This window comes from Acyrthosiphon pisum, chromosome A2 (genome assembly GCF_005508785.2).
Source record: "Acyrthosiphon pisum isolate AL4f chromosome A2, pea_aphid_22Mar2018_4r6ur, whole genome shotgun sequence".
Lineage (NCBI taxonomy): Eukaryota > Metazoa > Arthropoda > Insecta > Hemiptera > Aphididae > Acyrthosiphon > Acyrthosiphon pisum.
The window spans coordinates 19122455-19139168 of NC_042495.1; the positions used below are offsets into that span (position 1 = coordinate 19122455).

Consider the following 16714-nt stretch of genomic DNA (forward strand, 5'->3'; position numbering starts at 1 on the left):
TCTAAAAACTGTCGGAATAGGTACCTAGGTAGGTAACTAAAACATAAGTTAACAAGTTTTACATTTTTGTTCACAAGATTTACTTAGATACCTATAGGTACTTGGATATTTCAAACAAAGCGTTCGACAAGTAGAAATAAGCAAACCCGGCATACTTGAGCCTAATAAGTAATAATAATTAATCAATAATCGCACACTTAATGGAGACGGCCATCGAGAATAGGACGAGGATAAAACAGCCGATGTCAAGTGGCAACCACGGATTTACCTTCCGCCGACGGAATATGGCGGTTACCTGTTCGACGCTCACTACCACGGTCGTAAATATAAGCTCCTACCAACCACTACCAAAGAATTTACCTAGGTAGGTACGGGCCTAGGTATTCAATCGCGGTAAAGGACGTTTCGCAATTTCATAAATTGCGCCAAAGTGACATTCCATTACTTTGGAAAAAAATCAGTCGATTTATAAATTTACATTTGCCCAAATCTAAATTGGTATTTTTTAACCCTCTCATAGGAATTCGCTTAGAAATTATATAGGTACCTAATATACTGACCCAGGTGGGAAAGTTAATGAAAATAATTAATTAGAACACAATGATATTGTCAAGTAAGTGAACTTGGAAGTTAATCGTTAACAATTAATAAATTTAACTTGCTAAGTTTAAAGTACTTAAATATGGAAAAATATATAAATTTAACTCAGTTTAAAACCCGTCGCATTGCAGGCGTATCGATTCCTTATCACCAAATTACCCGGCGGGCGGCGATTAGGAAAACGATAAACCATAGGCGTGTCTACGGTGGCAGCCTAGGAAGCCTGGGCTGCCCCTGCAATTTTTGAAAGGTGCCGGTCAACCGACTTTTAAGTCAGAAGAGTTATAACATTTATTTTTTTTTAAAGCTTGATTTTCTTTGGGGGTATCGTTATAATTACCATTTACTTACAAAGAATGATTTCCTGATTTCCGAAATCGGCTTTAAAAATTACGGCTTTGGGTGTATAGGGCTTTTTTTCAGTTAATTAATAAGGTAGCGCCGGTTATTAGCTAGGCTGCCCCTACCGATGAAGTCTAGTCACGCCTATGCGATAAACGAATATGCCTAAAGCTCTAAGACATTTAATTTTAAATGGTGTTTAATCTTAATTACAAATCGGTCACAACGACAAACGATAATATAAAAATCATATGAATAAAGTTGTAGACGGCGACTGTAGTGTGTAAAAATCAGAAACGAGCGACGGTATACCTAAATACATCAATAATGGCACTATTATATTAATTTCAAGTCAAAAAAAGGTGGGCAAGTGGGTGTCGCTCTGCTGTACAGTAGGTTACAAGTGGGTCACTGTAATGGATTGTATTAAAGTTAAATTCGATGATATAATATTATTGTATAAGAAAAACGATTCTGAGCGAAGACTGTCAGTCAGCCCATGATAGGCTGTAAGTATATTTGTTGATATTGTTGTAAATAACGTAATTTATATATTACCTATAAGTTATAACCCAGTGGCGTGTAACATAGGACCCAAGTGCTGCTCGGGCAAAACCTTAATTATGGGTGGGTGGGTATATTGATAGATGAAAAAATAGGTTAGGTTACCTATATGTCGGTATAAGAGTATTATGAGGGATAGGTCTCCTAAAGTTATTTGAGCAACACCAATTTTTTTTATGAAACACACATCTGCTATAATATATTTACGTGGAACCATGTTTTAAATTTTTCAATCCTTAGCTATAAACGTTGAACACTTAATACATTTTTAACTACTGAATAATTGGTAAATTTTCAATTTGATAAATTTCGTCAAAATTCGAACTTTAAATGCTTATAAAAAAATTGTGCCTGTGTATTTTTAATATTTTTCAACGTCTATTGTATGACAATATATCAGGAGCTTTGTATTAAATTTTCACGCTTTTTGGTCCAAAAAATAAAATTTTATTGATATTTATAGAAAAAATACTAAAAATATTAAAATTTGAAATTTACCGTTAATAGTTAATGCCTAACTTAAAAAATATTTTCAAAATTTTATGGTGTATAGAAAATGAAAATATTAACATTCAGTGACATTTTTATGAAATATCTACATTTATTAGTTTTTGAATTACAACAAAATCTAACGCTACATGAGAAATCGAGTGAATATCCAAATTTATAAAAATATGAACTTCAACCACTCATAAGAATAGAATTTGACCTTCTTGTAGACATTTTTTTTTTTTGATAAAGGTAGACAAAATTATTAGGAATCTTGTATTATATTTCAAAATCTTAGATTTAAAAAGAAAATTTTCATAAATTTCTAACTCAAAATAATTTGCTAATATTCGTGATTTTTACGTATTTCATCAAAATTTGAACTTTAAATACTTAATAAAATATAAAAAATTGTGACTGGATTTTTAATATTTTTCAAATATTGTTGTAACAATATACATATTAGGAGCCTTGTATTAAATTATCAAGCTTTTTTACCTAACATATAAATTTTTATTGAAATTCATTGAAAAAAACCAAAAAAATTTGAAACTGTAAATGTCCGTAAATAGTTCAAAATAAATCAAAATATTTTGAAAATTTTCTCGTGTACAGAAAATGCTAATATAAACGTCCAGTAAAAATGTCATGTATCTACGTTCATTTGTTTTAGAGTTACGCAAAAAACCAAAATCGATTTTCCGTAAAAATTCCCTTTTTTCCTAAATTTATATGTGGTTTTTCCCGGTGCTTTTGAAAACTAATGGGAATTTTAAATTTTGACCTGTCGAATGCTCCAACTAGATTCACTTTCCCATCGAAGAAGATACTGTTAAAGAAAATCGAAGCAGTTTTATTTATTGCCCCGAACATTTGTGACACAAGAATAAAAAATTCGTGTAAACAGACAAAAAAAAAACACATCATTGTAAAATCAATACATTCATCTCTCCGCTCAGAATCTAAAATAAAAATATAGTATAGTTAAGTAACGGGTACCTTCATTGTAAATAAATGTATTTGGCGTTGTACACAAATGCACCTCTTGTTTTACAACCAGTTAACGCCTATTAAATTATTTAAGATCAATTGCCGATTTTTTTGGTGTTCCGCCTTTTTTCTGCGTACCTACCACCCTGCCCGGCGGAATCGATAACACCCCATAAGTTACTTCTAGTATAGACATCTGCGAGCTCGAACAATGTACCTATACGGAAAGCGTGTAATTGTGTAAATCATAGGCGCAAATAGTGGGGATAAGCCTCCCTAATGTGAATTCAGCAGCCCCGGATTTATTTTCGTATTAATGCAATTTTTGTAAAAAAAAAATTAAAATATGACAAACGTCGTAGTAGGTGCAAAATACACAAAAAAAAATTAAGGTTATACCTAATCGTCTTTTATAACAATTTTTCAAAAATTTTGAACGCTTTGTACAGTGTATATATAATTACACATAAACGATAAACCAACTATTACTATTATCGGAAATAGTTTTAGTTATGTTTGTGTAAGTATGATAATGTAGACAATAGATATCAACATCATCTTAGTAGTTTGGGCTTACTTAGTATAGAAAGACATAAATATTAATGTGGAATCGGTCTAAAATGATTTTACAAAAACTCAAAGAAGAATTAATTTAATTTCGTAAATATTAATTAAAATAAAGTTGTGTACATTTATTATTTTAAGATAGTGATTTTTCTAATTTAATTAAGGTTTATCTTGCAGCATTACATCTGTTAGTGGTTATAACTAAAAATATTAATTCAATGATTATTTTGGATCATAAAGGTATGGGGACAAATCTTCAACTTCTCATCTTTCTAACCCAACATTTAAGGTATACAATACGCGGTAACTATTGTAATATGACGTTAATTTTAAGATTTAAAATTTTTTTAGTTCCTTTTGCGCGGCATCAGATATGCATAATTTAGGATGGCACAGAACTTGTTTTTGTATTCATTTATTTAAAATTTAAATTAATTAATTTTTTTTAATAAGTTCATATTTCGTTTCAATTGACCTTAAGACCAATGTTCTGAAATTATTGTACTTGCACCAACAATAGCCAGCATACTTCACCTATCTGTAAAGGAAGGTAGGTAATAAAAAACACAGTTTTAAATTTGGGCATGTGTTTTATTTGTTTTGAATTTTTCGTTTTTTTTTTTATTCAATTGTTTTTGTCGATCATATTTTTATTGCTCAATTCTTTTTTAATTGTTTTATTTTTTAAATATGTTTTTACTTTTATTGCACGAATTTTTTCTTTGGTTATTTTTTTCTTATTTTTAAAAAAACATTGTATTTTTAAGATTCAAATAATCTTTTATACATATTTGACATTTTTTAAAGTTATAAATGAACCTACATAAAAATATGTAGTATAATATTTACATAAAAAAAAACACAAGTTGTTTCAAATTTAGAAAAATAGTGAGTTAAAATAATTTAAAATTATCTAGATATAATAAAACTTATAGCTAGGCACATATGAACTTTTCAAACCTTAAGATCTAATATAATGGATATATTATTCTAAAATAGTACATTTAATATTAATATGAAACATACAATGTATCTAATTAGAATAATATTAAATGAACAATTCCACAATTCATCGCACAGTCATATGAATTACACAATATTATTTTTATTCCCAATTAGTTATTACAGGCTATAATTATTAATATTAAATCAATCCAATTTTCAATCAAAAATAAAAACTTAAGCTAATACATTCCCAATAGCCCATTAAGGCTATGAAGTTAATGTTTGGATGTATGTACAAAAGAAATCATTTTTCATTTTAAAAAGCCTTTTGTTACAACTTATTCATTTTCTTAATATTGATGGTTCCCACCGATTAACTGAGCGATGGATTTATTGTGAACGTCAGTAAGGATAATACATTGCTCTTCTGGAATAACCACCTCTGTAAACAAATTTATAATATTTAACATTTCACATTGGATTTGAATTTTAAAATATTTACCTTGGTCTACGTGAAGGTCTATAACCACCATAAAATGATGACTGTGCACCGCCACGTGACATTGGGCGGCCTCGGAACATAGCTCTTCCTCTAGATGCTACTGGACGATTTGTAGTGCTTATCCCAGGTTTATTCGTTCTTTTTGGATTAACCTGTAAAAAGTCCAAGTATTCATAAAAATGATATCTCATTAAATATCTCATATATATCTTACTTTAATTTGACGACCTCTGAATAAAGAATCATCCATCGCCATGGCTGTGTTAACAGAATCCATGTCAGCAAATTCAATATATGCAAATCCTTTTGGATGACCATCAAATTTGTTACACAATATGGTAACCCGATTTATTGAACCACAGCCATGGAAATGAGTTTCCAATTCTTCTGCTGTTGCTGCATAGTCTACCTACAATTTTAAAATAAACACATTTTGGTATAAAACATTATACAACTGTACCATTAATGAAATACTTACATTACCGACATAAACAGATCTAGCATCAGCTTCAGCCTTTTCCTGCTCAGACAAATTATAAGTCGCACCTAAAATAACAATATTAATCGTTAAACTATATGTACAATTTTAAATAAGAAAATATAATATATATTATCATATTATCATTATATCTTTAAACTTTCATGAATTTATTATGTGAAGTATAAATAATTAGTAGTATCATAATTTTATATTACAATCGTTCTCTAAGAAAAATAATAAATATTAAGTACCCTAGTTTGATAAATGTAACAAAAAATAAATGTAGGTTCTATCCATTTTTAAGTATTAATTTTTTTTGTATTGTGTCATGTAGATTTAGTAAGTGATATTTTCAACATTATTATTAGTATCACATGTGGAGATCTACCATATTAATGTTCCTCAAAGTTGTAAAATAAAACTGCCAAAAAGACTATTTTATAGAGCTTATGAGGTTAATTATTATCTTTATATATGTTGGTTGAAACATTTTTAACCCAACACATGGACTTTTACTTTAAAATTAAATACATTTATACTAAAGTAAAAACAATGTAGTTTATTTAATATTTTTTAAATACATTAACTAGAAATTTTAGGTGTAGGGTAGATTTAGTAAGTGATTGCTTAGAAATAAAAACTTGCAACACATGTGGAGATCTACTTTTATTTATTTTCCTCAAAATAGTTATAATAAAATAGCTACTGAACTATCTTAAAGAGCTTTTGAGGTACATTATATTATCCTCCCAATTGGGAAGACAGATTAACACTGGGAGCGCCGTCGACGCCTATCTTACTGATGGTTAGGCGGGTTCCCCCCTACGTGGAGTCGGGAGATTGTATGTATTTTCCCGACAATTCGCATAAATTCTGCTTTAAATGAAGTGTATTTGAATGTATTTGATAATATTAGTAGAAATTATACTTGCCAATGTATATAGTTAGCTATAAAAGCGTATAAAGTTTCGATAACAAAATTAATTTATTATAAAATGTAAAATAACCATCATAAAACTATATCTATACATCCAGAATCGGAAGGTACAAATTGTTTCCACCAGAGCGCGTTTTGTTAATTTGCTTCTCCAATAGTAAAATATTCTTAAAATACAAAAACAATAATTAAATATCTATGTACTTTTAGTTTATATTTAGAGCAAGTTTATACGTGTATAACTTTTTATTCATAATAACCCAACTCATTAGTGTCAGAGTTTTTTTATTTGCATTTTTAACCAAAGTTTTGTTGAAAATGTAGTTATACCTGAAAAATGATTGTAAAAAATCTATGCTGCCTTATGACAACGCACGGTGTTAATGTGTTAAAATACATAAGGTAATAATTAGTAAAAGCATTTTAGTTCAAAAGCACATTTAGAATGAGATACAACCGAAATCAGGAAGTGTACATTGATTCATATTATATCATAGGAACAAGATCTTTTATTCATCGTATTAGCATTTAACAACACATTTAACCATTTTAGTTTATTTAACATGGCCAAATTTCCCAACACATGGACTTTTACTTTATAATTAAATACATTTATATTTTAAGTAAATACCGGGGTGATAATGTAATTTATTTAGAATTTTTTTAATATATTAACTAGAAATTTTGGATGGAGGGTAGATTTAGTAAGTGATTGCTTAGAAATAAAAACTTGCAACACATGTGGAGATCTACTTTTATTTATTTTTCTCAAAATAGTTATAATAAAATAGCTACTTAACTATCTTAGAGAGCTTTTGAGGTACATTATTGTCTTTCCAATAATAAAATATTCTTAAAACACAAAAACAAGAATCAAATAGGTACCTATGTACTTTTATTTTAGATTTAAAGCAAGTTTTTTTAAAAATTACTTAAAATACATGAATTAATAATTAGTAAAAGCATTTCTGTTTAATAACACATTTAGAATGAGATGCAACCGAAATCAGAAAGTGTACATTGATTCATATTATATCATAGGAACAAGACTAAATGTTAGCATTTAACAACACATTTAACCATTTTATAGTTATCTAACATGGCCAAATACAGAAAGTGCACATTGATTAATATTACATCATAGGAACAAGACCATTAATTCATCATGTTGGCATTTAACAAAATTAATCAATATCCAAAGGTTATATATGTACAATAATTTGGTATAAATAAAAAGATCAAGTTCAGATTGTTAGTAGTAATCATAAATTATCATACGAACGAGACTAGAATTCATCATTAATTGATCATCAATAATTAATATAATTATATAGCATTAAAATTTATAACCTGCATTTTTAAATACGAATATAAATTTTGTTATTAAATAAATAAAACAATTTATTTAAATTCATACAATCTTTGGGTAAAGAAAATTTTATTTCAAATATTTGTTTGTTGAGTAAATTTAGTAAGTGTTTAATAAAACGTTTAATTATATACACATGTGGAGATTTACAACTTTAATATTCCTCAAATAATTTGAATAAAATAGCTAATAAACTATTTTAAAGAGCTTCTGAGGTATTTTTTATTTTTATGGACAAAATATTTTCGCAATAATTAAATGGATCAAAACATTGATTAAGAGCATTGTCAAGTAGAATCAGTATCCAAGTGTTTTGTTGAATTGTTAATTTGGAAAGAAACACTTTAAGAGATCTACTAAACTTATATTCTTCAAAGCATATGTTTCACGTGACTCCCACGATGGTACTATGAATTCACAAAGTAACAATAAGTAAATTAACCTTCTAAAAATGTAAATCGGTAGTACCTAATAAAAATCAGTCATATACCTAATACATATTTTAAATATGTAAATTGTTGTGCAGATTTAGTAAGTGTTAATAAAACGTATTATTTGTAAACACATGTGGAGATTTGCTCAGTTTTATACCTCAAAATTAAAAAGCAAAACGGCTATTAAGCAATAGTGCAGAGCTTTTTGAGGAGAACATTTTTATATATTTTAAAAATAAAAAAAATTCAGATTAATATCACAGGATTGTGTAAGTCCAACAACTTAACACACTTGATCAATCAGTCAGATTTTACATTTACTTGAATACCTAAGAATGTTTAAGATTTTAGGCAAAATACAATTATTACAAAACATTACGTTAGAAAGTCATTGACTGGCAGATTAATATACAAATTTCAGACAAATTGTTTGTTTTTATACACTAGCCATGGAAACGACTGCCTACCATTTCTTAAGAAAACGTAAAATTACAATTGTCTATGATGTAAAGGAAAAAAATCAAAGATCCGCATACTTGTTTTCGAGCAATTTGGAGAAGACAGTACTGGCGTGTTTGACATTTCTTGATCTACTTGTGATTGCAATTTTTTCAACTTTTCAGCTTCTTCTTCCATTTCTCGTACGCGGGCTCTAATTACTTCCAAATCCTAAACATCCAGTTTTATGTAAGTTCAAGTACAGTTCAAGTACCTGTGAGATGCATTATAAACAAAAACGAAACTTACAGAGTCTGCTGACGCTTGAGAATCGGCATTGTTTGATTGTCCGTTTTCAATTAAATCAAAAGACATGCTATTTTCTATACCAATTTGCGTGTTATGTTCTTCGGACGATAAATCAATACCGCCTTCTAATAATTGATCGTCTAAGTCAGCCATGGTTGATTGACTAAAAATAATTATTAAAAAAAAAATTAAACATTGATTAGGCGTTATATATTTTGTGAAAGGCTAATCAAAGTGAATCACAGCATCAAGTGAATTGTCGATAATATTAAAACACAATATTTACAGACAATAAAAAAACATAAATAACCTAAAACTATCAAATGGGAGAGTCACAGCCAACGGTTTTCGATTTAATAATTTGCCCGAATTGAACCAGTAAACCATACGGCGGCGAACGCGATATCGATTGAGTCGTCGTAACGATTTCGATGCTCATCGGGAGTGGATCAAAAATTCAGCAAATAAAGGCCTCCGAACCAAAACGGAATGACCGTTAGAAACACCACAGACGAACGACGTTTGACGGGCTGACCTACCTAGGGGGGCGTAACGATGGCGGCAGATCGAGACGAGATGATCGTGTCGTGTGTGCAGTCCACAGATCGGGGCCAAAATGCAAAAATGCACAACGGTTGTCGCGAAAAGGGGGGAGGGGCGCCGGGAAATGCCCGAAAAAAGGCTCGTGAAACCGTACCGCGGCGCCCCGCCACACGGATCGGCAGTGGTCAAAAGCTGCAAATGGCCGCCGTCCCTGGGCAAGCGGATCGCCAGTCATCCCGAGAACCTAGTCGAGTCGGACACCGTACCGGTGGACTAGCGGTCGGGTGCCCGGTATAAAGGGTGGGCCGGGTACTTACGCGGCGTCCGGTCCGGATGGAAACGGATGAAAATTTCTATTCGGCGGTGCGGTCGTCTACGGGCGATCACTCGTCGTTAGGGGACGCGGCGGACGTCTGCCGGCAAACAAATCGGGGGGAAAAAAAACCCGCTATAGGCAGTAGGCACTAACGCACACACACACACACACACACACACCAAACAAACGAACACACAAACGAATCGTAACGTAACGAATATAATATATGTACTATGTAGTAACGAGTGGCGACGTCACGAGTTCACGACTCCCGGACTCACGGCGAGTAGAATAACAGCTACGACACTATCAAGCGCGACGCGAGACGTAAAAAACAGTTGTGTACACCGAAAACCGAAATATTGTGTACAGACGTTACACACACACACACACAAACACATGAACGCGCGCGCACATTTACACTATAGCATTTATCACAATTCCTTAGAGCAGTGGTTCTCAACCTGTTTTCGTTCGCGGCACACTTGGATGTTCCATCATAATATTGTAAATGGCACTGTGCTGCTGTCTCCACTCGTCGACAAGCGACTAGTGTGCCGCGGAACATTGGTTGAGAACCACTGCCATAGCCCATAGAGTAACAATTTCCACAACAATCGTCAAAACTACAATAATGCAGTTGTTGTTAATTATATTAGTTTCCAAAAGCCAGTACAACCAACTAAATACTCTTTCAGTTGGACTATTGGATTGGACATTGATTTGTATTTAGTGGTATTCATTGTAATAAAAAATCAAAAATATAAATTATAAACCAATTGGCATAGTACCAATTTACCATACATAACTTTTTCTATAACACCATGATAATGTTACTATAATAAAGTTTATATTAAATTATTTTAATATCTTATCGTTGCTTTATATTTTATGTACCTGTTTAATAATGTTTTAACACTATTGTGAGTAGGCTCTTGTAGCACAGAACGAGTTATAGGCATTATAGTTTATTATCGTTGGGACAAATTATTATTTGAATTCAAACCACGGCTGTAGACTGTAGTAGACATCAGCTATAGCCATGGTCCAAACCACGAAGTACGATGTATCAGACATCGTATATTATCAGAATATGTGCCATAATGGAGTCATGACAACATTGAAAACAGATAGGTGTGTCGGCAACTTTTTGATACGCATATGGCTGATAATATTATGTAGAACCATAAATTGTTCTATATTATTATACGCATCGTCTTCACAGGCCACGACCATAGAGTGCCTATGAAGAAGCCGTCCATATGTCTCCACGACTCTACCCCGTGTTTTTCGGGTGGTTCGCCGCGGCTCCAGCAGTATTATTATAGAGTCGATCAAATGAGGCGGATAGGCGACCGGCTGGGATGTGCTAGCCGGACCAAAACTCGTATTGTTTCCGAGATACCTTTGACCATTGTTATGTGCTTTGTCGTAGGTCTGTCTCGTTTTTCGTTCTAGACACACTGTGCGAGTTATCAGTCTCTGTTATCGCATTCCTTCAGTAGCGCAATCTAAAATCCATATTGTAATAATTAATAATATTTTTTTAAATAATAAAACTTTTGTTTTGGTCAAGCGGTTTGAACGGTATCTAGGTTGGTGATATTCGTGATATTATTAACTTCTATCCATGACAAAATTTTGTCATGCTCCTGTCATGGCGATATTGTGATTAATGTCAACGTCTTGCGCCTCTTATCTTATACTTTTTTCTTCCCCTAAACCACGAACATAAAAATATTTATCACCGACTGAATACCGATGTAATAATCTCGTAACTCGTTCAATAAAATGTGGACATTAAAATTAAGTAAAAGATAGTGTTTTTTTCTCGCTGCCACACACGGACTGTCTCGTAACTTCTTTTGCCAGTGGCTCGTTCGTCTCTTAAACGTCTTCTAGAATGCGACATGTAGTCACTGCCCATAGTGACGGATCGCATTGAGTCTTGATTTTAGTCTTGAACCAATATAGATCTGTAAAGGTATGCAACGTCAAAACTATAAACTTGTTAACCAACATGTATCTAATTCAATCACCAATTTTATAGATGCAAATCTATTGTAAATTGCGAGTGTTTGTTTTTATGTTTTGTCGTAGTTTGGTATTATAAAAATTTAAATTTGGGCGGGTGTAGCATTGCTTGTTCTGCGAATCCGTATCCGTCTCCCAGAGTTATAGCTTGTTAGTCTTATTACTTGAACTACACCAATTTTCTGTATAAAGATTCGTTAAATAATGTAAATTAATCTGGACAATACCAAAATACGTTTAAAAACATAATTTAAGTTGTAAAATATTCAATAATGAGTTTTATTTCTTAATAATTTTCATAATACATCATATAACTACTAGTCTAGTTTCTATTACCCAAGCACCTATACTCTGTTCAGCGAGAGAACACGCCAATTTTTTGCATCCCTCCACGTCGCCATGCTATTGTAACCAACGGTAGAGTGTTGCTTGGGGAACCAGTTTTTGTTGATGCACGGTACTGTCTCTCGCTGAACGGAGTATAGTTACTCATATATTGGAACACTACATTATGTTTTCTGTTGAGACTAGAGTCTAAAATCACTAAAATTTAAAAATTATCTTTTCACACAATGGTCAATAAATTTAACAAATTAACCCATTAACGCCGTGCGTTGTCATATGGCAACAGATTTTTTACAATAATTTTTAAGATATAACATTATGTTTTCAACAAAATGTTGGTTAAAATTGTAAATAAAAAAATGCCTGCGCTAATGGGTTAACTACTATTCATAACAACTAAATAATTCAATAACATTTAGTTTGTTATTTATAAATTTCAATTACATTACTCATAGATTCAAAAGCATATAATTGTCACATGAAATTTAGTATTACGGCAATAGGGCATTAACCACAAAACTTAAATGCCAAATGTTTGACCCATGATTATTTACCATTAGGTAGGTACTTAAATGTCTTGTATATATTAAACATTATTTTAATGATTAATTTTCTTTTCAAGTAAAAATGTTAGCATCTTGTTCAATATGTGGCGATTGTTTCACCGGAATTCATCCTGAATCAGTTCATACAACACCTTGTGGTCATGTTTTCCACTACGAATGTCTCATGACATGGATTCAAAGGTATTACTAAAGTTTAAGTTCGGTTATTTTATAAAAAGTATATTGTAATTTTATGAGTATTCCAGATACCTATCTATTATTTTTGGTGTTTGTTTTTCAGCTTAAGAGGATGTGATACCTGCAACCTCATAAGCTTTTTATAATATTTTAATTTTAACACGAGTTATAAATATTTTAAAATTGTTAATTGTTTGCACATCTTAAAATTGTAAATTGTTTGCACATCTTAAAATACTCATAACTTGCTTTATAATTAAATTTTATGAGGTTGCCTAGATAATATAAATAATAATAATAATAATAATCTTACCTTTAAATTTTATAAAAGGTCAATTTTCTCTAATTTTTAAATTAACCCAGCCACGCGTGTTCTGTTGAGCGTAAAATTTGCTATGTTACGCACTTTTAAGACGGAGACAATGCATGCGGGTATCACGTCCTCTTAAGGTACCATATGCATTGGCACCCGTAGTGGGAGGGAAGCATTATCCTCCTGACTTATTAGAAATTTAATTTAAATAGAGTTTAATATTATGATAAATTACTGTATAACAAATAGAAAGTGCGATCTACAGAGAAAAAAAGGTCACCATTCTATAAAATCCTGTTAAACCAAATTAACAAAATATATTTTGCTTAATGTATAGGCGAACTTTCTCCCTCCCCCTCCTTAGTCAAATTTCTGTGGGCGCCTATGACTATATAATATTGATTTACAGCATATTATAACTAATAACCAGGGCTCGTAACTTCATGCCCTAAAAAATGCATAAATAAGCATGCATTCATGCACTAAAAATTGTCAAAATGTGCACTAAAAAGTTTGAAAATATGCATTTATATGCCCTAACATTTTAAAATTATGTAAACAATTAATGAGCAAATTTTTAAATAATAAGAATAAATCAATAAATTTTAAAAGTATTTTATTCCTTTTATTTTTTATATATTTAACAGTCAAATTTAATACTTGTGAAGTTCAAATAGCTTTGTTATCTTTATAAATCTTAATTAGGCAATCATTTTGGTCTAATTTGTGTACACCTGTAATATGAATAATGTGTACTGTACCTCACGCAAAAACACTAAAACGGGAAATTGAACGGACTAACACATACAAGTATACGACTCATATGAGTAAACTCATCGGCGACTGGCGAGTGCAAGAAAACTATACTGTACCAATGTACTAAATTATAAATGCTGGTTGGTGAGAAGCTGCACGCGTGTACATGCCTGTACAGGTTCGTTTCGACAACAAACTTTGTACGGTGGAGGATGGTAGTGGTAGCAATTACATTGTTTCCGCGGTACTACGTAAAACACATAAAATCTAAAAAAGTCCTACTAGGATACTAGGTACTCACACATTCACACGAGAATAAAAATAAACCAAAACACTATAATTTTGTAAACGGAAAAATAAATAAGAAACAAGAAACTTTTCAAATATTAGTCTAAAAATATTTCCATGAAATAATACGCACTAACGACTGTAAAACGTCGACTATATGCCAAATATGCCTTTACACCCAAAACATGCTAAAACATGCACTATCAAACTTAATATTATTATTACTATTGTTATGAAACGGATTTGTATCTCAGTAAGCATGTTTTCCTGTGAAGCAAAAAAAACATGCAGATGCATGAACTTACGAGCCCTGCTAATAACTATAAGTATATTATATTGGAATATAAAATAATGATTCACACTTGTACGTATAATATTCTTCCTTAAAATTGTATAACTATTGCTTTACATCTATAATTTTCAGATCGCAAACATGTCCACACTGTCGGTCAAAAGTAACCGAAAAGCAAATTATTAAATTATATTTTCATAACAATTCAAATTTAAGTATAAAAGAAGACATATCTTCACTGACACACCAAGTGCAATCACTTACATATGAAAATACTCTGAAGAAAGAAGAAATAAAAAATTTGTTGACTATAAACAAAAAAGATAAAGAACAAGTAGCTTCATTAAAGTAAAGAAAAATATTTAATTTATACTTTTTGAAAATAATATAGTTATTCGTTATGTTTACCACTTTACAGGAAACATGTCAAAGATGTGGAAGACAAAATACGAGGCCATCAAACAATTTTATCTACTTTGCAAGAAAGTGTGCGTTATTTTAAATCTGAATGCAAAAAATCTTCTTGTTATAAACTTGAAGCTGAAGAATTGAGAAAAGATTTGGTAAAATACCAATCGTAAGACAACTTTTTATTTTATCATTAAAAATTAATAATTTATATAATATTCAAATTAAATTGCAGAATAAACAGTATATTATATGGGACAGCTGCGGATTCTCAAGAAGCTGTATCTTTGTTAAAAGAAAAGACTGATATTCAAACTCTATGTTTACTTATAACCTCTTTTAAAAAGTATGATATATTATTTAAAAAATTGTGTTTTATTTAATAACTCAACAAATGTTTTGTAGAGAAATTCATACTTTAAAAGAAAGCAATAAAGATTTGGAAACTAAGTTTTCACAACGTGTCACTAAATACATGGAACTTAAAAGACATTTGTGCAATGTAAATTCAAAAGAATCTGTGAATACCCGAGTAATAGAGTATGTAATATTTTGTTTAAGTATTTCAATCTTATAACAAATTGTTATGTTTAAATTTTAAAATATTAATTTAAAAGTAACTGGAAATGTGTTATTATAAATCTTACTTCAGCCAAGTGAATATTAAGTTTTTGAATGCATTTAAATACATTTACAGTGCCTAATAACCTATTTTTCAGAAAATTGAAATCAGAAATTACTGATCTTGAAGCAGAAATTGTAAGACTGCAAAAGAAATGTGAAAATTTAGAATCTCTAGTGCAAGCAAATGATGATACTCCAAGAAGAACTGAATTACGTAAAAGAATAATATATGAAAGTCCAGCTCCTGATTTGTCCATTACTCCAAGCTTAGAAAAAGTACATTAAGTGATCTATTATTTATTTAAGTGAACTCAATACTTAAGTATACTAAAATGTAAAATTTCAATAGAACATTGTTTTTAATATGAAAATTAGAAGTTTTGGTTAGATTAATAACATTGATACTATGTAATTGTCAATCATTTTTTATCAGTAATTTAATAACAATTTTCTAGGGTTTAAAAACAGTTATAAACTCTCCAGGAAATTCAGTTTCCTCAATGGAACAGCCAAAAGGTCAATTAAAGCCACATAGTTTATACAAAAAAACAGAACAATCATCATCACAATGTGTAAATATAATATATATATATATATATATTAATTATGAAATACTAAACACATTTTCAAATACTTTTCCTGATTATTATAATACTTGTTAAGGTCAACACATTTATGCCAAAAAGTCCTCGAAGACCAACTGGATTTATGAGACCACCTTTAACTACTAAATCGGTAAGTGCAAATTATGTATCAAAATCTATGGTCTTTTCAAGTAGTTCAGATGAAGAAATGTATGATGGTCTTGGTGGTCGTTCGAAACCAGATGTGTACCCTAGTCGACAGAAACCAGTAACTAAAAAGCGAAAATTAGTTTCTAATTTCAAAAAAAAACCACCACCATCAAATGGTAATACAACTTTGGATAGTTTTTTATCTACCGAAATTCTTTAAGTATGTACATTATACTAAAAAAAAAAAACATATTTATATAAGTGTAATTTTTTATAGTATTTATTTGACAATATCAAATTATATTTAAATAACAATATTAGAATTCTTATAAGTACATTAATAATATTATT

General features: G+C 30.6%; 2 protein-coding genes across 5 annotated transcripts; one reads left to right on the forward strand and one right to left on the reverse strand.

The window, feature by feature from the left end:
• Positions 1 to 4122: 4122 nt before the first annotated feature.
• Positions 4123 to 10214, reverse strand: LOC100159220 (polyadenylate-binding protein 2-B). Of its 3 annotated transcripts, none has more exons than XM_001952402.5 (7): positions 9828 to 10214; positions 8968 to 9130; positions 8757 to 8889; positions 5478 to 5545; positions 5214 to 5408; positions 5000 to 5151; positions 4123 to 4939 (listed from the first exon to the last, which is right to left on the reverse strand). In XM_001952402.5, the coding sequence occupies exons 2-7, from the start codon at positions 9118 to 9120 to the stop codon at positions 4900 to 4902; spliced, it is 741 nt and encodes a 246-aa protein (XP_001952437.1). In that variant the 5' UTR covers positions 9121 to 9130; positions 9828 to 10214; the 3' UTR covers positions 4123 to 4899. The 3 variants fall into 3 exon arrangements, with proteins under 3 accessions (XP_001952437.1, XP_003248478.1, XP_016664623.1); XM_003248430.4 differs by having other exon boundaries at positions 9507 to 10211; XM_016809134.2 differs by lacking the exon at positions 9828 to 10214 and adding an exon at positions 9278 to 9477.
• A 1104-nt stretch (positions 10215 to 11318) lies between these two features.
• Positions 11319 to 16584, forward strand: LOC100161969 (E3 ubiquitin-protein ligase TRAIP). Of its 2 annotated transcripts, XM_008190845.3 has the most exons (10): positions 11319 to 11810; positions 12661 to 12765; positions 12828 to 12951; positions 14730 to 14945; positions 15016 to 15174; positions 15241 to 15351; positions 15411 to 15545; positions 15725 to 15905; positions 16085 to 16201; positions 16293 to 16584. In XM_008190845.3, the coding sequence occupies exons 3-10, from the start codon at positions 12833 to 12835 to the stop codon at positions 16581 to 16583; spliced, it is 1329 nt and encodes a 442-aa protein (XP_008189067.1). In that variant the 5' UTR covers positions 11319 to 11810; positions 12661 to 12765; positions 12828 to 12832; the 3' UTR covers position 16584. The 2 variants fall into 2 exon arrangements, with proteins under 2 accessions (XP_008189067.1, XP_001948454.2); XM_001948419.5 differs by lacking the exon at positions 12661 to 12765 and having other exon boundaries at positions 11322 to 11810.
• Positions 16585 to 16714: the final 130 nt, after the last annotated feature.

Coding starts and splice junctions, on each gene's coding strand:
- LOC100159220 (XM_003248430.4), bottom strand. CDS start 9,745: ATGACTGGCGATCCGCTTGCCCAGGGACGGCGGCCATTTGCAGCTTTT. Junction 5,409..5,477: donor GATCTGTTTATGTCGGTAAT/GTAAGTATTTCA, acceptor TTAAAATTGTAG/GTAGACTATGCAGCAACAGC. Junction 4,940..4,999: donor AGACCTTCACGTAGACCAAG/GTAAATATTTTA, acceptor ATTTGTTTACAG/AGGTGGTTATTCCAGAAGAG.
- LOC100161969 (XM_008190845.3), top strand. CDS start 12,833: ATGTTAGCATCTTGTTCAATATGTGGCGATTGTTTCACCGGAATTCAT. Junction 14,946..15,015: donor GAACAAGTAGCTTCATTAAA/GTAAAGAAAAAT, acceptor ACCACTTTACAG/GAAACATGTCAAAGATGTGG. Junction 15,906..16,084: donor TTACTCCAAGCTTAGAAAAA/GTACATTAAGTG, acceptor ACAATTTTCTAG/GGTTTAAAAACAGTTATAAA.